This window comes from Chelonoidis abingdonii, chromosome 2, assembly GCF_003597395.2.
Source record: "Chelonoidis abingdonii isolate Lonesome George chromosome 2, CheloAbing_2.0, whole genome shotgun sequence".
In the NCBI taxonomy this organism is placed as follows: Eukaryota; Metazoa; Chordata; order Testudines; family Testudinidae; genus Chelonoidis; species Chelonoidis abingdonii.
Window position 1 is genome coordinate 27,321,049 of NC_133770.1, and position 23,724 is coordinate 27,344,772.

General features: G+C 41.0%; 1 protein-coding gene across 1 annotated transcript in view; it reads right to left on the reverse strand.

Moving 5' to 3' along the window:
* The window catches only part of PITRM1 (pitrilysin metallopeptidase 1), a 49,352-nt gene extending 27,392 nt beyond the window's left edge, over positions 1–21,960 (reverse strand). The window contains exons 1-13 of the mRNA XM_075061936.1: positions 21,863–21,960; positions 18,066–18,172; positions 17,147–17,298; positions 16,194–16,308; positions 16,023–16,119; positions 15,314–15,474; positions 13,990–14,116; positions 13,054–13,142; positions 12,340–12,468; positions 9,141–9,168; positions 8,903–8,976; positions 8,348–8,449; positions 1,690–1,855 (exon numbers count right to left, since the gene is read on the reverse strand). Coding sequence (XP_074918037.1) covers positions 1,690–1,855; positions 8,348–8,449; positions 8,903–8,976; positions 9,141–9,168; positions 12,340–12,468; positions 13,054–13,142; positions 13,990–14,116; positions 15,314–15,474; positions 16,023–16,119; positions 16,194–16,308; positions 17,147–17,189 — 1,131 coding nt within the window. The 5' untranslated portion in view covers positions 17,190–17,298; positions 18,066–18,172; positions 21,863–21,960. The remainder of the gene's footprint in view (positions 1–1,689; positions 1,856–8,347; positions 8,450–8,902; positions 8,977–9,140; positions 9,169–12,339; positions 12,469–13,053; positions 13,143–13,989; positions 14,117–15,313; positions 15,475–16,022; positions 16,120–16,193; positions 16,309–17,146; positions 17,299–18,065; positions 18,173–21,862) is intronic.
* Between the last annotated feature and the right edge of the window lie 1,764 nt (positions 21,961–23,724).

The window sequence follows — 23,724 nt, forward strand, 5'->3', positions numbered from 1 at the left end:
AGAGAAATATCCTTATTGCCCTTATCTAAATCCATGGTACACCCACATCTGTGACACTGTATTACAGATGTGGACTCATCATCTTCAAAAGAACTTATACTGCACTAGAAAAGGTTTCAGAGAAAGCGGCAACTAAAACGAATAGCGAGTGTGTGAACTGGCTTCATATGAGGAGAGGTAAAAAGTCTAGACTGATTCATTTGAAAGAGGAGAACTAAGGGGGGATATAAGAGAATGTATTAAAATCATAAGGTGAAGATAGGTGAAGAAGGAGGTTATTTACTTGTTCCTATAATATAAGAACTAGGGGTCACCAAATAAAATTAATGGGCAGCAGGTTTAAAACAAATACAAGGAAGTTCTTCTTCACACAGTGCATAGTCTACCTGCAGAACTCCTTGCCTGGGGAGGTTGAGAAGGCTAGGACTAGAATAGGGTTTAAAAAGAGAACTAGATAAAGTCATGGAGGTTAGGTCCATTAATGGCTATTAGTCAGGATGGATAGTGAATGGTGTCCCTAGCCTCTGTTTGTCAGAGGGTGGAGATGGATGGCAGGAGAGAGATCACTTGATCATTACCTGTTAGGTTCACTCCCTCTGGGGCACGTAGCATTGGTCACTGTCGACAGACAGGACACTGGGCTCGATGGATCTTTGGTCTGATCAGTATGGCTATTCTTATGTTCTTAATATGTGTGGCACCATTATACATAACGTTAGACAATTCTACTGTAGGATGTTACTAAGGCATATTTCAAATCTAGGGAAGCAGCCCAAACCATTTCCTCAGAGACAAAAGTCAAACTGACATCTCAGCAAGACATCAACAAAATCAAATGGACTATCACCTCAAGTCTCCTCTCTACTCATGGCATCATCAACGTTTGAAAGACAAAAGAAGCATCACTGAACTGGGGGAAAATCCAGCCAAACTGCTGTAAACATATGGTGAGAGCCTGATTTTTACCTTTTATTTCTTTGTAACTAATTCTGACTTTTATGCATCATTACTTAAAATCATTTAAAATCTATCTTTCTGTAGTTAATAAACTTGTTTCTTTTAATTAAACCACTGTGTGTTTGGATTGAAGTGTTTGAGAAACTTCATTTGGGATAACAAGATTTGTGCATATCATTTTCTATAATGAAATGACAGATTTTCTGTGAGTGTGCACTACACAGAAGGAAAGAGCTGGGCAGTACAAGATGCACATTTCTGGGAAGAAGTATGGGTCTGGGAATTTGCTAGAGTCATTCTGCATACAATTAAGGAGAGGTTGGCTAGAAGCACTCATATAACTCAGCTGGGAATAATTCACATGCTAGAGGCTATGTGTGAGCAAGGCCAGGAGTGACTGCTCTCAATGTGAAGCAGTGTAAAAGGCACCCCAGGACACAGCTGTTCAGCAGGCTGGATTGTACCCTGGGTATCTTCATATTTTCATTTTGCCCAGAGTTCATGTACACACTTTAGTTGGACATTCCAAAACAAAGCTACACCTATTTTTGCCAAAGGTTTACGGTGTATATGATGAATGGACTCCATCTGTAAATGCTGGTATTTAAGCTACTTATAATAATGGGTTCTATAGTTATGAAAAAAATCAAAAGACCTGAAGCTAGTACTACTGTCACAGGCTCAAACAGTGTGATACAGAAATTAGTATTAAAAGAGCTTTTTCTTTCTTACCTTAAAATATTGTTTTACTTTTTCTTGAAGAAATGTTGGGTTTTCCTTCAGGTGCTGCCTGAATTGAGTCACTTTGTCTGCAATCTTCAGAAGTTCGACAGGGTCTCCTTCATGATTCCAGCAGGAGGCTATGTACTTGATTGGCAAGAAATAGGATAAACATGACATTTAACTGCACACAGAGGCATTTCATGGATTGGCTTGCTTATTCCAGAACACACACATTACCAGTCTTGTTTATATATTTATAGCAGACAAGCAACATGCAACACTTCAGTAATACTGTCATTTGATATGTACACAAGATACTACTGTTTGTTAAAAGGGACATCGGGGTTATTTCCCTACCTCACACTCCTCAAAAAAAAAACACAAAAAAAAAAAAAAAAATAATTACCTGCAGCGTCACTACCAGTTTCCCAGTTTTCACCTTAGGCCAATCGTTTGACACATTCTTCCATAGCCCAGATCTTCACCCATCCCCTTACGTTTTAGAAAACAATATATTCAATCCAAACTGGAGGAAGGGCAGAAAAAGTTACAAGTTAACAAACCTACGAGATTCAGAGCTTCTATAGTCAACATACACATTTGTCGTGCAGTTTTCAGATCCTAGAAAAAGACTCTTTTACATAACTCAGCTTATCGCATAGTTAAATGACCACTGTTAATCGTAGCTAACTTCTATAAGCAGAAATCTGCGAATCTTTTGTGTTGGAGGTCTTTTCTGTTCGTTGGTAGGCATTATGTTGAGTGAGTATAATTTTTAATAATTTAGTGAAACTACTATTGAGAGTGGAACCAATTATGAAGAACCAGAATTGTGAGATGATACGTTTTCTGTTCAGTAGAAAGAAACACCATGGCGGGAGGAGCGGGCTTGAATAAAGTACATATACAAAGAAAGTTAAAATAAATGAAGAAATTGTTCTTGAAACCTTCAATTATCAAATATATTCGTTCCCCTACAGCTTCTCCTCTTCAATTTTCTTAAAAAGAAATACGTAGTATGGCTGTCGTTAAACATATAAAACTGACTGCTTCTTGGAGCAGCTGAAACAGAATCCCACAAGGAGAATCGACAAAGCAATTCTCCGCTGATTCCAGGTCCTTAAGCGGTCGCGATCAAGCTGCGCGGTCTAGACACAAAAGACGCCACCACGAATAACAAAGTATAAACAGGCTGACCTTGAAAATACCGGCAGGAGGCGCGATCAGACTCCAATAGCAAAGATATGTTAACGATTAACCTGTGGCCCAGGAACAATCACTCTCACCCCCCGGCGCTCAGCAACTGATGGCAGGTTTCAAATAGATATCCAGACGAAGGGGGGAAGACTATCCGACAGACAAACCAACGGAAGAGTGAGTCAAACGTTACACAGAGGAATTAAACCTACTGCGGCAAACATATAGAAGTAGAAGTCATCGCTGCCAAGCTGCAGTGTACAACTGTTAGCGAGACAGACACCATAAAAAACAGAAGAGGTGCCACGCGTCTAAATGTAAACCCCAACATAAGAAACAGACACAGTACAACGAACAAAGCAAGAGCCACCATGGCTTGACCATAACCATGAAGAGACAGCAAATGAAGATGACAAAAATGGCTGCTGATTAGAAATAGCAGAGAGATCAGCACAATCACTTAGTAGAGCGGATAAATAGAAAGGCAAGCATAAACACCTGCCCACAAATATTAGTGGAATGTGTTATTCAAACAAGAGAACTCCAGATGAGCAATAAAATCTCTCAACTAGACGCTGGGAACACTCAACGAGGAACAAAAACACAAGAGCAGCAGCAACAGCGACGCACGTTGCTGACAACGACAAAGGGTTGGTTTCTTGCAGCCCCAACCAACAAACGAAGACCAGACAAACAGCTAGCGCAAAAACTCAGAAAGAACCAAGTAAATAACAACATCTATTTATTCATAAAATATCAGAAGCAGGGAAGAGGCTAGAAAGGGCAACTGCACCAGAAAATAATACGATGGGCCGCTGGGGGTAAAGGAAAGAACGAATAGAGAGAATACACAACAGTCAGCAAACATTAAAGACAATAACCCATCAGTAGCGAGAATGAACAGCTAACCTGGAATTCTCCCTTCGCTCAGAGTCAAGAGAATCACAGGATGGTTCAGGTGACAGCTCCGCGAAAAAACGGCTGAGCCGGTAGCCCTTTTAGTAACCGTGACAAGTCTAGCGAGAGTAATGGCACAGATTAACTTGTCATCGAGTAGAAGAGTATTTGGATCCTAGTTGACTGTTATGTATTGGGGAGGGATGTTCAGTGGGTTTGAAGAGCATTGTATCTCGCTAACTCCCAGGTGTGAGTTCAATTTCTTGAGGTTTCACTTCGCGGGGATTTGGGGACAACAAAACTGGTCCTGCTATTGAAGCAGGGCTGGACTCCGCCACTGACCTTTCAAGCGGTCACCTTCACATTCATAGGAGTACTGGATATCTCCAATTATATATAATATATACAAAAAATAATTATCAACAAGTCCCGGGGAACTAGATGGCATCTCACCCAAGATTCTGAAAGAACTTATCAAAGGTCGAATTGCCAAACAACAACTATTAAACCATGGTTTATAACCCTGTCCTTTAAATCAGCTTCAGTAACCAGTGATTCGAAGACAGCTAATGTAACAATATTTAAAAAGCGGCTCCCAGAGGTGATCCCGACGCGCAATTACAACCTCTTGTCTAAGTGAAACGGGCAAATCCAGCGTTGAAACAACGTTAAAACCACAAGAATTGTCAGACAATTGAAGAACATAAATAATAGTTGAGCAAAAAGTCAAACAATGGTTTTCTGTACACTTCATAATCATTACATAGACGTTTCTTTGAGGAGTCAAGTCAAACACTTGTGGACAAGGAGAGACCCAGAGGGACATAGATATCTTAGACTTCCCAGAAAGCCTCTTGACATTAAGCTCCTCTCACACAATCGTGCTACATACGTAGATCTACAGTTGCATGTACATAAGCAGGGAAGATCCTTTCATGATTTGAGACACTGGTAAAAGAATAGAGAACAACCCCAAGGTAGAATATAATAGTAATTTCTCAAATGGAGAGGTGCCGTTGTACTATGGGTTCCCCTACAGGTCCAGTCCTAGGATCCAATTTATCTCACTTATTTCCTAAATGTCTGGAGAATACGGCTGTAAACAGTTGAGTGGCAAAGGCTGCAGACGTACTTATAAACTGTCAAGACAGTAAGATTAAAGCTAGACTGTACGAACTTCAACGAAGATCGCGCCACACTACAATGCTAAATTTTAATGTGCGGGCATAAATGTAATAGATAACGCACGATTGAAAAAAATAACCCAACTATACATACAATTATGGGTGGGAGGGCTAATTTAGCTACGCTAATCAGAACGAGATCGTGGAGGTCATTTATGGCATAGTTTCTGAAGACGTCCCATGGCCAGTGTCTAGCGCAGTCAAAAAAGCACAACCAGGCATGTCACGGACATCATTCAAAAGGGATAAGATAAGACAAAAGAATTCTTATGCGCGTGTATAGTATACCAATGGTACACCCACATCTTGAAACGCTGTATAACATGTGATCTCCCCATCCCAAAAAGACATTATAATAGGATAGACAAATCTCACAGCGACAGGGGTTTTGAATGGTTCATGCCGCTATGAGAAGAACATTCTGAAGAGGCTAGGACTTCTCAGCTTGAAAAAGAGGAGACTAAGGGGGGATATGATAAAGGTATACAAAATCATGAGTGGGGTGGAGAAAGTGAATAAGGAAAAGTTATTTACTTGTTCCCATAATATGAGAACTAGGGGGCACCAAATGAAATTAATAGCAGCAGGTTTAAAACAAATAAAAGGAAGTTCTACTTCACATAGCGCATAGTCAACCTGTGGAGATTGTGAAGGTTAGGACTATAACAGGGTTTAAAAGAGAACTAGATAAAGTCATGGAGGTTAAGTCCATTAATGGCTATTAGCCAGGATGGGAAAGGAATGGTGTCCCTAGCCTCTGTTTGTCAGAGCGTGGAGATGGATAGCAGGAGAGAGATCACTTGATCATTGCCAGTTAGGTTCACTCCCTCTGGGGCACCTGGCATTGGCCACTGTCGGCAGACAGGATAATGGGCTGGATGGACCCTTGGTCTGACCCACTATAGCCATTCTTATGTTCTTATCTGTCAAAATTCAAAAAAATACTTAGGAATACCATGGGAACTTTCTGTTTCAAAGAACATTATTCTTTCCCATATACTCACAGTAATTATTGTGGAGTGATGATAAGCACTCCATAGTTAAGGTTGCAACTGGGCTTCCATTATAAGACTAATGCGAGTTCCTCACCAAAATCTTCAAGCAAAGGAAATATCTTTTGAAAAATGGGCAGGTTAGGTCTTCGGCAGAGGTAAATTTTTCCACAAACTTTTAATGTTCCAAAGAATACTTCAAGCTTTGGAAGAATTTAACATTACTCACTCATTAACATTGATCATTCTAGCAATAATTCATTTGACAGTTTCAATGTGTCTCTACAAATGCTGTAAAAAAAAAAAGACAAATTCATGTATGATTTCACTCTAAAATTAAGGTGTTCCAAGTTCAACAAATCTAACTTTTGCTTTTTTGTCACTTTTGAAATTAACAAACGAAAAGAGAGAACTCAGTTACTGTACTGAACTTCCGCAAAGATCTAGTGTTTTTAAACAATCATCCCTAGAAAACTTGAAGTTATTTCCATTTTTATTATTAATAGAAATATGGAGAGATTAATATGGGATGTTACTGCTGGAGACTTAAGCAGATTCTTTTTCTTTTAAATAAAGTACGTTTCTAGAGTATTTTCTTGCAGAGATAGTCCTTAAACTTCAAATTAATTGCTTGCAAGTCTTACCAATTAAAAAGAGGGTTTTTTGCAGTAGAATTTAATCAGACAAGCTGAAGACATTTTAAAAAAAAAATGGTGATCACCATAGTGAGAAATTTATAAAGCTCCTTTTGCCAGATCCTAACTTGAACAGGACAGGGAGACATTTTAAATTAAGTTTGATTTGACTATTCTATGTAATGCATTCTCTTGCTGCTGTCCCCTCCCCAACTCTCCTGGTAACCCCACTATCCCACTCTAGAAGGCCTCCTAAAATGTTCACTTCCTTTGGATCTTAGTTAGGGAGGTCCACAGGTGGAATTTGCAGGCTGGAGAAAGCATGGAACTTGGATTACATAGTGGACAACAGGATACAGAGAGTCCTAGCGAAGTGGGGGAGGGCACAATGGTGAAGACAAGAAGGGTGGCAGCAGAGTGAGGAATAGTGGACAAGTGGAACACAGGTTGTAGCAGAATAGGAGACAGCAGAGGAGTTGATCACTGGGAAAGGTAGAATGTGAAATATTCCATCTCTCCTGCAGATTCTCACAGAGCCTCCCACTTTACAAAGCTTAGAAGGCTTCTCAGGGTTCTTCAGAGCCACCCACATTTTCTAGGGGGCTCATCTCTACAATTGCTTCTATGGGTAAATTTTAGGTAAACATTCAAGTCAAGGCATATTTTCATGTTTAAACTATGAATTTTAATTACAGCAGCAAAACTAAGTACAGGGGACCAAGTATTCAGTCATTATTTATATAGCGCTATGGGGTGCAGGAGGCCTTAGAAATGATAAGTCCATGCCCTGAGTTCACAAACCCAGCAGAAATCGCTACCCAAGCAAGTAATTCCAGTGGACCTAATCGCGTAAACATTAGGCGACTGAGCCCTGAATTAGACAATTAATACAGTAACTCCTTGTTAAAGTTGTAGTTACGTTCCTGAAAAATGTGACTTAAACAATTTAATACTGTACACAGTGATGATGATTGTGAATCTTGGTTGAGGTAGTGAAGCCAGAGGATGAGATATTTCCCAGGGTATGCCTTCCTGCTGAATAATGAACTAGCTTTTGGCTGAGCCTTCAAGGGTTAACTTATTTGTGTTAATGTAGCCTCACACTCTACAAGGCAGCACGAATGGAGGGACAGGAGACTATGGCAGACAGAGACACATACCCTGTGTGTGAGAGAGAGGTGCGCATTGCCCCTTATAAGTAGGCTGACCCCACTCTAAGTACACTGCCCTTAAGTAGATCAGCAAGTTGAGACAGCAGCTGCTTACAGGAAGCTCCCTCCATCCTGGTAGGGAGGGACAGCTGAACTACCGGCAATTGATAGCCTGCTGAGTGGCTGCCACACAGTGAACTTGGAGGAGTGGGGAGCTGGTAGGGGGGCTGCCAGTCCACCCTGGTTCCAAGCCCCTACCCATTAGCTCCAATGGGCTGCTCTTCCTGCAAGCAATGGACAAAGCAGGCGGCTGCCAATGCCAAACAACGTTATAAGGGAGCATTGCCACACTTTAAACAAGTATGTTCTCTAATTGCATCAGCAACGTACAACAAAACAACGTTAACCAAAAATGATTCTAAGTGAGGAGTCTCCTCTACAGAGTTTAATGACAACAGACCTTTGTTGATATGAGGCGGAAAGGAAGGAAGAGACAAAAGATTATTTCAGTAGAAGGTCTGCAATGGGAAAGAATTCTGGGTCAGATTTTGCAAGCCTAAGACACATTTGAAAACTGACATTTTTTCCTACTCAGAAAAAGGAAGCACTACTTGATGTCAGGGCAAGTTCCAAAACTTGATAGACTTGATGCTTTCATTCTGGATTCAATTTTGTGAAGTAGGAGCTCAATCCTCTCTTCTTCAAATCCTTTTCTTTGGGAAAGATTTTTTTTTTTTAATAAGATGCTTTTGTGGTGTGTGCACACACATCCCCAAGAGGAAGCACACATGCACCTTAATATGCTACTAATTTTTTTTTCATAAAAATAAAGGACATTGGAAAAATTTTGAAACACATATTGATGCATTGGTTCTTAATATGCTACCATATTAGAATAAAACTGATATGAAATAAGATCACAGTGTGTATTTAATGAAAACAGCCTATTAACTCCTAAATATTATGTTTGAGGGGCACACTATACGACAAGTGATTTAAGGAAGCAGGGGAGAGAGGCAAGAAATAAGATTAGTTCTTAAAAAAGTACTGAACCATTGAAAAACTGCTACTTTAGTGTACTTTTTATAAATTTTAAAATGATATTTTAAAAAATACACTTAGAAATAGATTTTGCTAAAAGAATACTTTCAAGAATTTAACATTACTCACTCAATACTTCATCTATTGTTCTAGCAATATTGTTCGGACAGTCTTCAATTTCTTCTACTTCAGCAATTCGCTGTGATGATTAGAGGCCACTTGAAACTGTCGAACAAATTTATTTGCTAGACAATAGATGAAGTTACTTAGATTAGATAAGCCGTCTCGTGTCGTGCAGCATTAAAACTACAATAAAAAACTATAATTATCACTATGACTGGTATCGAGTACTGGAACGTTTACATTCAGACCAACAGAAAAAGGGTAATAACTAGAATTAGAATGCAAAAAAATAAATAATAGAAGTTTAGAATTTACAAGTCTAGACTTAAGGTGGAAAAAGAAAAAAAATCTAACAAAAAGGCAAGGAGCCAAAATCTTCAGCTATTTATTTTTTTCAGTTTTCAGTAGAATGTTACCAACTGTTTTAAAAATTTCAGCCATGGTTCAAAACTAAAGAAATGATTCACCAGCTAGGAACCAAAAACTAAATTAGAAGCGACAGAAAATTCTTGAAATTAAGTTTGGATTAGTGTTTTTCAAATACAGAAGATTTTTCTGTATTTATATAATTTATTTAGATGCAGATACAACAAGAGGAAAAGGTTCTTTTAAAACCAACTGGTTAACTTATGAGAGTAAGAAGAACCGCTATCTACAATCTCTTCATATAGCAGTCTTTGAAAATGAGTACAAGAGATGATATTCTGGAGGGTTCCATGTTTATGCTCCGTGACTCAATAGATTTTAGCGGAAACTGAGATAAGAACTGCGTCCCAAGTTTTCACAAGTGACTAACTTTAAGGCCTCAACTCTCAGAAACCTTGAAGGTCCCTTTCAGAAGTCCTGACTTTCCTACAATTCCAACAGAAGACATGTAATAAGAGCTGCTTAGCGAGATCGGCCACTGCTAAAAAATACCCCCACCTAAAATCAGCATGCCCTTCCCAGCAGGATGTTTGTCGGGCCCAGGGCAGCCGCAGAGAGCTAAATCATTGGGTGCAGGGAAGCTGAATGCGCGAAGACCCAGCTGTGGCTCCTACCCTACACCGTGAGCTCAGTTGTCATCCCAGCTGGGCTGTGACGACGGACTTCCTTTCTTTCCTGCACGGCATGCAGGGGCGGGTCAGACACACCCCTATTTCTCGTCTGTTGTGGAAAGCTCTGCAAAATCCATCTTTCCCACTCCCATCCACTTTCTGTGCCCATCATTCCTCAGCTGCAAGGTGAAGGATCCTTGTACAGGGGCTGCTTCCCCCATGCTGCCCACCCCAAGCATCCAGACCCCTCATATCCAGACCCTTCCGCTCCGGCTCACTCTCCCACCTCAGAACCCCCCGCATAGTCTCACTCCCCCTTGCACCTGGACAAGCTGAGGACCATTCGCACCCAGATCCCCCCCCACCGAGCCCCAAACCAGCTGCACTTGGATCCCGACCCACTTGTGCAGCCCCACTCCCCTTAGCGATTCTGGGACAGCACAACACCTTACCACCCACCCACACTCAGGAGCTCCAACACATCCAGATCCCCTTCCTGCTGAGCCCCCACCTCCTTCATCAGAGCCCCTCAACAAACCACCGTGCATCCAGATCCCCCACTGAGCCACCTGCATCCAGACTGTCCCACACAGAACCATCTCAATCCACACCTGGATCTCCCCACACTAAGCCCCTCCACATTTGGATCCTGCCTTGCTGAGCCTGCCTGTCCACATCTGGTGCACCTGGCACAGATGGGCAAGGCCCTGGGGTGTTTCTGGGGCAGGCCTGATCATTGCCCTCTGTCAGGGCATTCACTGCTGAGTCCGTGTCCCAGGGGGAACTGCACAGTGGTCTCCCATCTCTGTACAGCCAGTGGCCTCTCTCCCCAATGCCATGCTGGAGCCTCCTCATTTATTTGCAGAATTTTAAAATACTGTGCGCAGAATTTTTAATCTTTTGGTGCAGAATCTCTCAGGAGTAGACTATGCTGCTTCTTAATGTTGCACTGATAAATACATACAAGATAAATTGAAAGTTACCAGTGAATTTCTTGCCAACAGGTTGCACATTAACTTAGTAGGTACTAAATACTGTCATTTTAATTGGAATGAAGGGTAATTATTTAAAACATTAAAGTACTTAGGAAATGATCCTATCAACAGTTATACACATGGGTATCTTTACTCATAGAAAGTCCCATTCTTCTGTTCAATATACACCTCTACCCTGACAGAACATGACCCCATGTAACACAAATTCGGATATAACATGGTAAAGCAGCGGGAAGCCCCAGTCCTTTAAAGTGCCACCCGAGCCCCGCTGCTTTACCGCGTTATATCCGAATTCATGTGGTGCCCCAGACCCTTTAAATCACCTCCCGCCCTGGCAGTGATTTAAAGAGCTTGGGGCTCCCCACAGCAGCTGGAGCACCGGGCCCTTTAAAGACCTGCCGGGGCTCTGGCAGCCAAGCTCGGGCAGTGATTTAAAGGGCCAGAAGCTCTAGCCGCTGCGGGGAGCCCTGGGCCCTTTAAATCCCCACCTGAGCCCTGCTGCCGGAGCTCCGGTGGTGATTTAAAGCACCCGGGGCTCCCCGCAGTGGCTGGAGCACCGGGCCCTTTAAATCACTGCTGGAGAAGCCGGTCCAGTCCGGCACGGCGTACCATACCAAACCTGATATAATGTGGTCTCACCTATGAAGTGTTGAGATTTTTTGGCTCCCGAGAACCACGTTATATCGGGGTAGAGGTGTATTACAGAGCAGCATCTGTAGAATGTCCTAGATCTACAAGAGACTTTTGGAAATGCAAGGTAACTTAGATATTGTACTATGAAAATCTGATATTTCATTACACCAATAAAGACGTGTTTGTGATAGTCTTCATAGTACACTAAATCAATCCGGGGGTGGAAAAAAACACCATAAGTAAATAAAAGCCTACCAAAGATTAATTTACTGACTGTTCCGAAGTAATTCTAAGCACTTAAGATATCAAGATAAAATAGTTTTGGATATTGAAAATATATACTTTGACATGCGAGAGACTGACACAGGGTTTCAATCCACTTGCTCCAGTGTACAGAAACAAACACATTTGAAAACAATCGTTTAAACATTGTATGCAAGTAATCCGTAATAGCAACATGGATTGAGAATTATGGGTCTTATTCTGATCTCCATTACATCAATGTAAGTCAGGAATAAAACTATTTATCTATCTTGTAAGGTCATAATTTACACTTGAAGATACTTCACTGTTTCACTATGGAAAAAAGTAAAATACACTAGAAGATTCTTGTATAAAAATGGCATGAAAATTATAATAAAAGAGTTAGCTTTCTCCCAACCTACCCTTCGATGTATTTTTCAAAAAAGGAAGTAATTTTATAACAAGAGCAGTATTAATGTTACAGAAGTTATAGTCATTAAAAGGTGATGTAAAGTAAATTGTGACACTTACCCAACATCAGGAGAAAAGTCTGTACCAAGACTGGCCTCAAGTAAGGCTTTGTAGAAGGGGGAATTAGGTCCACCAACCAACAGGGAAGACAACAGGTTAAGTGTGAAAGTTTCAAACGTATCTGTAATGCTAAGGAAAAAAAGTAAGTTTAAAAAAAAAAAAAAAAAAATCAGTGTTACGGCATGGTGCTCTTTAAAAGGGCATTGTAGGGTACTATGTATTATATTTAAGTTATTGTTGGTATCAAACTACAGGGGGTGGGCGGGGAAGTGGGTGGGCGGGGAAGAAAGATTTTTGTTTTGTTTTTTAAAGTCACTGACAGTTGTGCATGTGCAGCTTGGGCTCCTACAGGCAAACTGGGTTCTTTCCACTTGCTACAATCACTGCCAGTCATAAAGGTTTTACTGGTTTAATTAGGCCCTGAGGTACATCTGGGCAACCCCATTACATTTAATACGTTTGCATAGATGCAACCAATTAGAATACAGTGAACCACTGGTCCACAGAATACATGGTATTAGCTCTTTATTTCCACGCAGGGCCACACAGTCATGATGAGATGCGAGGTGACCCATACTATGAAACAAATTTGAGAATCCTTATAGTAAACAATTCTGCTGATTATTCTCATGGTGAAATAAACTCTTAGTAAGATCCTGATTTAAAGGAATAAGCATGATTCTTCTGTTGTAATTTCATTTTCAATACACTTACTCTGTCAACAGGAAGCTGACACTAATAATTGTCTGCTTTGTAGGATCTGTAGCAAATGAATCTGAGCCACATTTCACATGATGCTCTCTCTGTCAAGTATAATAAATAAGTAAATAGAGGCAGTAAAATAATTTAACATTAAACTCGAACAAAAGTTAATAATAAAAGGATAATTTGTGTTTCTATAGCATCTTCCTTCCACGGATTTTAATGCACTTTACACATATTAATGAGTTAACTTGTAAATTCATGAATACATCATCCTTGCTTGTTATCATCCATGGGAGGTAGGTAGTATCTCCATTACAAGTGGGAAACTGAGAAAGAAAGGGACAAACAAATCCTACCCTAATTTCCATCCCATTTAACTCTGGGTGCAAATTAAAGGAAGAACTGATCCAGAGAACAGAGTAAGCCTCTGGCAGAGCTAGGAATGAAGCCCACATCTCCTATCTCATAGAACTGGAAGGGACCCTGAAAGGTCATTGAGTCCAGCCCACTGCCTTCACTAAGGACTGACTTTTTTTTTTGCCCCAGATCCCTAAGTGGTCCCCTCAAGGATTGAACTCACAAGCCTAGGTTCACCAGACCAATGCTCAAACCACTGAGCTATCCCTCCCTGCTATCCCTGCATTTTCTCCTAACTCCCAACACTCTGTGTCAGTTGCTAGATGGATAATTCTCTAATAAGTGAATACAATGTGGCAGTCTTCAAACACTGAGGGATCATTTAGACTCTAACATAACAGTATACAGAACCTAGAAGTCAATCATTTAAATTATCATAAGGCCCAAAGACAGTTAACACTTTTATAACCAAACAAAATGTCTGAGTGCTCTATGAAAACAAACAGTAAGTTGAATAGCACTGTAGACCAGAATCAATATTTAAAGTACTGCAATACAAAGGCTGTTTGTATATTTATCTTTACTTACAGGATTATCCCAGAGTTGCTGTACTGGGATGGCAGTATTTGGTTCAATTCTATGAAACTTAGTCAGCGCTTCTTCATGAATTTGTTTCAAATGCTGCTCCAATGGGAAGTTACCATAAGTGAAGAACCTGCATTTTAAAATGTAAGATTAGGATTTAATTTTTTAGTCTGCATGCATAATACAGTAGCAATGAAGTCTGAATTTCATGCATCTTTTAGTGAGATGTGAATGTGTCTTCATGGCCCACAACCCTGTCAAAAATGCCACCAAAAATTCTGCTGCAGAAATAAAACTCACACACACTAATCAGAAAGTTATTCAGAGCTGATCAGCCCATGCCATTTTCCAGTCAGTTTCATGCACTGAAGTCAAGAGCACTAAAAGCCAGCAGCTAGTTTATAGGACAATCACATAGTACTCTTGGGGGGAAAAAGGTTGTGTGTCCAAAACAACCTAATCCCAACAGCCAAATTACCAAAATACTATTTTTCTAGAAGAGAAGCCAGGTTATTTAGCTTCTCGCAACACAAGTAAGATCTCACAATCCTTGCCTCAATGAGGTTACAAATTTTGACCTGATCCTGCAATTGGCTCCACTGAAGCAGACTCTTGCCATTGATTTACAGGGGCTCTACACAAGCTCTAGGAGCTGACTATGAAGAGCACATTGGATTATCAAGATCAATATTCAGACATGTTAGAAATAGCAGATTGAAGAGAAAAACAACACTGGGATGTGGGCTGGGAGGTCAGCATCGCAATAGCTGAATTAATCTCTCAGGAAAGATGCTGGATTGACAGTCCTCTAAGCTGGATTGACAGCCCTCTAAGCTGGATTTCTCTTTATGCACAGAAATGGTTCAGAAAAGGCAGAAGCAATACCAACTTCCCCACTAATACCCCTCAATTCTTTCTGAAGGAATCACCTTTAAGTCTCCATGTCAAGTCAATTATTAGCTTCTATGCAGGCCTTGTCAAATATACCAACAGTTAATGGCTGAGAAATGTCAACATCTACCAGTAGGAATCCGATACCATTACCTCATGTCACACAAGCCACTGAAGAGCCATCAGACAATAACATCTTTCTGTGACTTCCAATATTGGCTTGATTTGAATAAGTGACAAAAATTAAAAACAAACAAAAACAAACCCACATGCCATACCCATTTATCCATTCTTGAGGCTATCAAATTTTGCCCGCCTTCCATACTAAACACTAATATGAAGTAAATACCTGCATTATTGTAAGAGACACAAGTAAACACACATATGGCTAACCCAGTATATCACCTAAGAAGTCAGCAACAACAATTTAAAGTACCTAGCATTGCTTGGATGATAATGAGTGGCATGGAACTGTTTAAGCTGTTCCCATGTAAGGTCAGGAATACTTAATGGGTCTCCACCAGATATTACAGCATAAGTGTGATCAGGAAGGAGTTTATTCTGTAGGTGTTGTGAGAATAACCTCTCATTGTCTGTCTTAAAGGGGAAAAAAAATACATTTTAGCAAGCCATCAGAGGAAATTTTACGATTAAAAATATTTAAACAGTAAGACCTGATTGTATATGCCTTACTCATAAAAGTAATTCTTACACAAGCCTGTAGTCCACCAGTTCCATTGACTTTAATACAACAATTTTTATTAAAAAGTTGTCGTCACTGTTTAATCAGATGACTAATGACCTATTGCTGCAACATTATAATTCCAACCTTTGCTCAAAAGATAGGAGAACAGCAAAATCCACTACTTAAATACTACATTTATATAAATATATTCATTTATATAATATATATATTCAACAGACTATCCTTCAAAACAAATCCTATTCAACAGACTATCCTTCAAAACAAATCCTATTCAATCTATCTTCAGTATTACTATTGAGGGCATGAGGTTAATGTTGGGAAGAATGGAGCTATTTAAAGTCAATAAAACTATGAAATTATTAATCTGCAATTTAAACTATTTTAAATATTCACAATGTACCTTTATAAATAGTATTTATAATAAAAAGCCAGAACTTACAAATGCCCCTTTCATTTCATTAAAAACAATTCCTTTGAAGACTAGTGGTGTCTGAGGATCAGTCGGATTCTCGTGTTCTAACCTCCAACCTTCTTGCCTGTAAAAAAGTTTTAAAATTATAAGCAAGTCTTTCATTTTTAATGTTTATACACTCAACTGTACAAGTCTTACCAGAAATCTAGTTGTCGCAAACATGGGAAAAAAGCAGCATCCAAATACACGGACAGGAGATTCTGAAAATCCTTTGGATTTTGTGTTGAAAATGGGTAGAGTGTGTAATCACTGGCTGTTTACAAACAAAGTCAAGTATTAATGACCAAAGTATTTTAGGAAGTTTGCAGTGCATTTCACTCCTTATTTTTATTTTAAGTTCTATTGTCCAAGTAATTAACTGGAACAGAGTAGAACCTCACTAATTTGCACATCCAATAACGTCTATAGAATGTGATGGTTTCTCTCCGCTCCTCAGCGGAGATCTAATATTGTAGTAAGGATCTCACCACTAAGATGGCTGTTTTGTAAAAGTGATGCTAACAGAACATTTACTTATATTACTATGAAGTATCAACTAACCTATATTTGTCAAAAGAACAAAAAACATTTTGTAAATCAGCACTTTCTTGTTTGTCTGCTAGCTAGTTAGTTTATAAAATTCAATATTTTGCAACAGATCTCCCAGTCAATGTAATTAGAGAGGCTCACCAATACTTGTAAATAATTATAGCAAAACAATTACAAATAAACATTGAATTTAGGAAGTAAGTCATAATCATAAAGTAAAGATAATTAACATTATACAGGTCAGGAGTTCTCAAACTTCATTGCACCGTCACCCCCTTCTGACAACAAAAATTACTACACAACTCCAGAGGAAGGCGCGAAGCCTGAGCCTGCCAGAGCTCCGCCACCCCAAGTGAGATGGGAAAGCGAGAAGAAAGCCAAACCCTGAGCCCCATTGCCCTGGGCAGAGGTGGTGAGGTGCGGGCAAAGCCAAAGCCCTTGGTGGGACTCAGGCTTCAGCCCCAGCAAGTCTAAACTATCCCTGGCGACCCCACTAAAACAAGAGTCGTGACCCACAGATTGAGAACAGCTGAATTATATGCCATTAGTTACCCTGAACTCACCTGTAAACGCATTCATGAAAGTGGACAGTGATCTGTTTAACATTTTAAAGAAAGGATCTCTGCACGGATACTTCTGAGAGCCACAAAGCACAGTGTGTTCAAGGATATGTGGAACACCAGTACTGTCCAACGGGGTGGTACGAAATTGTACACTACAAAAAAAAGCAGCACAATGGTTTGTGACCAAAAGACAGCACATTCATTACTTCTTTTGTAGTTTAGCCTTATGAGAAAGGTAGCATGGTTTAGTAACTAAACTAGTCTTCCAACACTGGTGCAGCTGGGATGCAGGAATATCACTTCTTTCAAGGGGAAACCACCAAGCTCACAATTAGAGGATTTTCGCGGGTTTGCCAGGAGAATGTATACCTTTTAGATGAGATACGGTGTTTTTCCAGTGCATGATATGCGGTTCAGCAGACAAACTAAGTACAGTAATTAAGGTTGTAGACAAAATAGCTACAATAGCTAACACCAATATTGTAAATGTACGTCCCCTTTTGACAGTGACTATAGCAATATTTGTTACTAACCTTACAGGTAAATTGTGTGAATTAAGCCTTGACTACATATGAAAGTTGTACCACTTTAAGTTAAAAACAGCACAACCCCTTGTGCAGAAGCTCTTAAATCCATTTAGGAGGGTATTACACCAACTTAGTTTACAAAGATCAGCAATCAACATAAAAGAAATTGATAACGCATTCTGAAATGGATTTGATAGTATGAATTTTTCCTTACCAAAAAAATAAACTCATTTCACTAACTGAAAGGCAGAAGAGAAATTAAGTTTTACAACAGTTTTGGTAAAATAGGATTTTTTTGGGTCTTGCAACTATGAGCTCCTTAAATGGAAAGTATTAGTAATGTTCGAGTATTATGAAGCTGTATTAGTGTTTGCAGGTCTCAGGTTGAATACCTAAATAGATTATTGGAGTCCTCACGTGCCACATGTAAATATTTGGCTCCTGTGTTCTCATGACTAAGCTTCACTGCAGTAAGGAATAGCTCAGGAACAGCTGTTACCTAAATTGGAAGAAAACCTCAATGTTAGTATTTAGATAAATTCTAGGTAAAATAATTTGTGAACACTATGAAAAGAACCAAATAGTCTCTGCTGCACATCAAACACAATTAGAACTAAACTAGAAGAAATTAAGGTTATGATGGAAAGCAAAAACAAAGAATTTCATAGGGAAGATTATATCACCATACAATTCATTATATTATATTAAAGTCAGGCACATTCAAAGGATTAACAGTCATCCCACTATGTTTTATATGCAAGTATGCTTTACCTTCCTTGTCTTTGTTGTTTTATGTTGCAACTCTTTGATATATTAAAAATAATGGTGACTTTTTCTTGTAAGAAACAAAGTATTAAGGAGTAATTTTTAAATATTTTTGGTCTATGTAGAAAAGCCTAGGATTTTATTGTGTTCCCATTTGCTCAAAGGTGCACTGTTATGTACACTGTCACTGACAGATACTTCCACGTGATATAAATGATTTTGAAAGACCATTTGGTACTTATGTACCATGTTTCGGAGAGCCAGATCAAACACTTATGCTCCCATCCTGCAGCTGGATTTATGCATTGGTCCTAACCCTCACACCCAAACGGAGTCTGATTAATTTCAATGGAACTCAAGAAGCCACTAAATTGCACCAATTTCAGGATCAGAGCCTTAGGTTGTAAATAAAATTTAGCTGGTGAAAAGAACATAAGTGGTGCAAGTCTATTTTAGCAGATACTGTAGTTTTCATAGCATGTTGAATTAGAGGTGAATAAATACAAGAAAAATAAATTAAATAACACAGCAGAGAATCCTGTGGCACCTTATAGACTAACAGATGTTTTGGAGCATGAGCTTTCGTGGGTGAATACCCACTTCATCAGATGCATGTAGTGGAAATTCAGGCTTTATTTAGGCTGCAAGAAGCTAGAGATACCGAGGTTATTCCAATCAGGACGGATGAGAGGCGGGGGCGGTGAGGCAGGGTGCGAGGCGCCCCTTCTAGACAGCCTGAGTTGTTGGACACTCCAGAGAGGAGAATGAGACTGTTCTGAGTTGGGCAGTGTTGCACAGTCTTTGTTCAGATCTGAGTGATGGTGTCTAATTTGCATGATGAGACTGGAAGTCAGCAGTTTCGTCTTTGAACGTCTGGCCTGACATTATTTTGCTGCACGATGCCACGCTTTAAGGTCTATATATAGTGTTGCCAGGGAGGTGTGAAGTAGCTTCCTACAGGTTTTTGTATATTTCGCTTCCTAAAGTCTGATTTGTGTCCATTATTAATGTTCATAGAGATGTCCATGTTCAGAAGGTACATAGCAACGGAGGCGCATTGTGGTATAATATGGCGTATATTCTACAGTTGGTGGATGTGCAAGTGAATGAACGGTGAGGTGCGGCTGCATCTGTGTAGTCGCCGGATGGTGTCTGCTGGTGTAGATATGGTGCAGGCTGTGCACGAGTTGTTGCATGGATTGGTTCGCGCTGGAGTTCTAGATGTGCATGGTGTGGCATTGCTGGTGAGAAATACGTTAAGGTTGGCGGGGTTGTAGGGCGAGGATTGGTTGCGACCCAAGGCATGTGAAAGTGTGGATCATTTGTCAGTGGTTGTAGATCCTGATGATGCAGTTGGAGGGGTTTTAGCTGGGCTGTATGTTGTGCCAGTGGAGTCCTGCTTGTTTCGCTTTCTTGGTTGTCTGTGCAGTGGAGCCTCGGTACATCGTTGGCTCTGTTGATCTGTTTCCTATTTCCTCTTGCGGATTGTAGTTTGAGAATGCTTGGAGATGTTTTAGGTGATTGGTCTTGTCTGAGGTAGAGAGAGTCGGTTGTACCTCGTGCTGTGGGCTTAACCATGGTCATTGTGAATGCGTGCGGCATGGAACTGGAGGCAAGAATGGTAGATAGCGTCATAGGATATTGTCGAATAGGGTGCTGTTATGACATACACTTGTTTGCACCGTGGTGTCTAGAAGTGGACTCCCGTTCGGCCCATGGTAGAGGTGCATGGTGGGAGTGGAAGCTGTGAATCGTGGTGGATTTCGAGCTCCTTCCAATGGGTCAGAGTGAGATGTCATCGAAGTAGGCAGGATAGATAGTGGCTGAGTGGACGAGAGCTTAAAAGCAGTTGTTCAGTTCAGCCATAAAAATGGCATATTGTAGGGCCATGAGGTTGCCAAGCGTGCCATGATCTGGAGATATATATTTGTCATACAATTTGAAATATTGTGTGTGAGCATAAAGGTACAGCGACCGAGCCAGTGTGCCTGGTCAATCATCAGGGATACTGTTCCCTGACAGCTTGTAACTCATGCTGTGTGGGAGTTATAGTAGGAGCTCTCATCCCTGGGGCTGGATGTTGTTTCTTGGGAGGTGACCAATCAGCATGTGTTTCCTCAGAAATTCGTGGTGTCAACGGAGATAGCTGGGGATGCTGGGACCTCAGACAGGACAACACTTACAATCTCACCCAAGCATTCTCAACTAACATACGCCCACAGGAAATAAGAACAGATAACAGAGTCCAGAGTGTACCCAGAAGCTCCTACTGCAAGGACAAACAAACAAAGAAACCAACAGACTTCCACTGGTCTAACAACAGGCCCCCAGCTAAAACCCCTCCCAGCAGCCTCGGTGATCAACCCGCCAGAACAAGATACCCACACTTTGCCAGGACCGGCTCTAGGTGGCACAGGTCAACTCTCGCGCAACAGACAACTCCAACATGAACGTATTTCACCAGTCAACTGGCAACCACGCATAGTACTCCGGCTCAGAAACCAAAGTACATGCAATCAAACTCGATGCCAACCGCCACATTCTACACCAGACGAGAAGTGGGTATTCACCCACGAAAGCTCATGCTCCAAAACGTCTGTTAGTCTATAAGGTGCCACAGGATTCTCTGCTGCTTTTACAGATCCAGACTAACACGGCTACCCCTCTGATACTTAAATAACACAATTACCTGAAGGGCAGAAATTATAGTTGTATCTTCACTAGAAACTACCAATACTTATCTGGTATAAGAAACAATCTTTGAACAATTTGGCCACTTGTATAAATTGTAGGGAGCACGAGATTCAGAAAATAGACCACTGCACTAAGGATCTGGTTTCTATTACTCGCTTTAGCGCAGATCACTGATTTTGGCCAACTTATTTCCAACTCTGTGTGCTAAAGTTTTCCCCTCTGTAATATGGGGATAATGATACTGACTTCCTTTAAAAGGATATCAGATGAAAAGAGCTATATAACTATTGCTAGTTCCACTACAATAAATAGGGTATGCATCCCCAACCTAATAAGAGCTCATATTTTTGTAATAACTTGCAGAAACAAATAAAGAACATGCAATGAAACACAAATACTGACAGATGATTGAATGTTTAATATAGTTTTCAATGGCTTGAGTTTCTTCTCCAAAGTTTACACACAACTCACTGTGTTTTGCTTGTCAGAAATTCTAGCAGAATTAGTGTCTTCTTTTAAAGCAGGCATTTTGTATTAGCATTGCCTGAAGATTTTTGTCCACAAGAATATTTTATCTGCTTCTATTTGATACTCAAAGCATATATGTAAAAATTTACTCTGCAACCCTAACTCTTGGTCTCAGCTTCTGCAGGGAAACATTTTACACTAAGTTCTTTGTCCAGTTATAAAGTGCTCACAGTGAGAGATGGAGAAAAAGATAATACTGTACCTGGTTTACAGTGAACCCATGGATTCGTTCTCCTATCTTGTACTGTAGTGCTCTTTCATTTACAGACCCACTCTTCCACCTCCATGACTTTTGACTCAAAGTCCTGAAATAAAATTTTATTTTTGAAAAAAGATGCAACCGCACGCACAGGCTTCTCTTTACCCCAGCCCCTTTCTGTGCTTAATTTTGGGGGTGGAGAAAAGGGTGTATTATTATGAATATTGCATCCCATAGACCAGTGATTCTCAACCTATTTGCCATCGTGGGCCGCATATGTGTTATGTGGGCTGCATCCAATGCTACCTGCATGGCCCTGAGGATGTCACCTGGGCCACAGCTGGGTGCTGAGCTGACTAGATCGCAAGCAGCCTATGGGCCACAGGTTAAGAACCACTGCTATAGACAAATGCCAAGTTCCTACCTAGAAGAGTTTACAAGATAAAGTTGAGCTTATTGCAAAATTGGAGCCTCATATGAACAACCCCTCCCACACAAAATTTCACTGACTTCAGCGGGCATCTGCCTACATTTCAGGATTGGGGCCTAAAACAAAAGAGGCAAACATTGGTTAGGGTGGGTGTCAACTTTGGGGTCTTGTCTGTATTGGGAAAATTACAAAACAAAAACAACATTCCCACCAGTTCAGCAAAGCCCTAGTGCAATCAATACTCCAGAGGCCAGACCTATTTCTACCTCTGTGTTAGTTATGTCTGTTTTTCTTGCTGAACTGGTAGGAATTTTTATGGATGTTTTTCCAGTGTAGACATGACCTAGAATTATGCAATATTTTAAGGGAGCAAGGTGAGGATTGGGGAGAGCAATCAGCATCATTGGGTTATGTCACATTGATCAGAGTTCTAGGAGGTAGAAGACTCAGTTTTGCTGGGGTAATATCAGGGAACCGAACAAGTTCTGGATAATAGAATGGGGGAGGTCGCGTGTCAGGGCAATATTAGAAATGTAGCTGGGAAGGACAATTCAAAGGAGGGACCATAGAGGGATTAAGATCTATGGAGTGTGAAGGAGGGGTTTCTATGAGGCAGCATCAGACGGATTATGACCTGACTATGGGAGGTGTTTCTGTAGCAGATTAACAGCGGGAGTGAAATTGTGCATGTTGGTATAAGGACCATGTGTAAACGACAGGCAGGAAGGAGTGTTACCAGAAGCAGGGACTGTGAGGGGGTCATATTAGAGAAAGTCAGGATGATATGTTAGGGTGTGTATGGACAAGGGGAATGTAGAATTTATAGGGGATAACAGGACATTTGATACTGCAAGAACACAAATTGAGGGGAGGGGCAATATCCAGAAAGGTTACAGGGAGACAAGTGCTGTGGGGAGGATACAGGGGGCGTGGGAGGTCTAGAGAGACGAATGGCGTGGGGGAGGATAAAGGGGGTGCAGGGCTGGGGGAAGAGGAGGGTGTCTAGGGAGACGAATGCTGTGGGGTGTGAAGGAGGACATGGGGTGGAGGGTCTGGGAAGATGTCTAGGGAGACAAATGCTGTGGGCTGTGAGGGAGGATGAAAGGGTATGTCCAGGGAGACGAATGCTGTGGGGGATGATACAGGGTCTGGGGGGCCTGGGGAAAGGGGTATGTCTAGGGACATGGGTGCAGGGGAGGATAGAGGGGGTGCGGCTGAGGTAGCTGCTTCGGGGGTGCAAGGTGGAAGTTTCGCCTAGGGCGCGAAACTTCCTTGCACCGGCCCTGGGTGCGGGGGCAGATGACGAGGGATGTCTAGGGAGATGAATGCTATGGGGACTGGGGGAGGATACAGGGGGTGGGGGCAGGGGCTGGGGAAGGGGGATGTCTAGGAACACGAATGATGAGGCGCAGGGGAGGATACAGGGGGTGGGGAC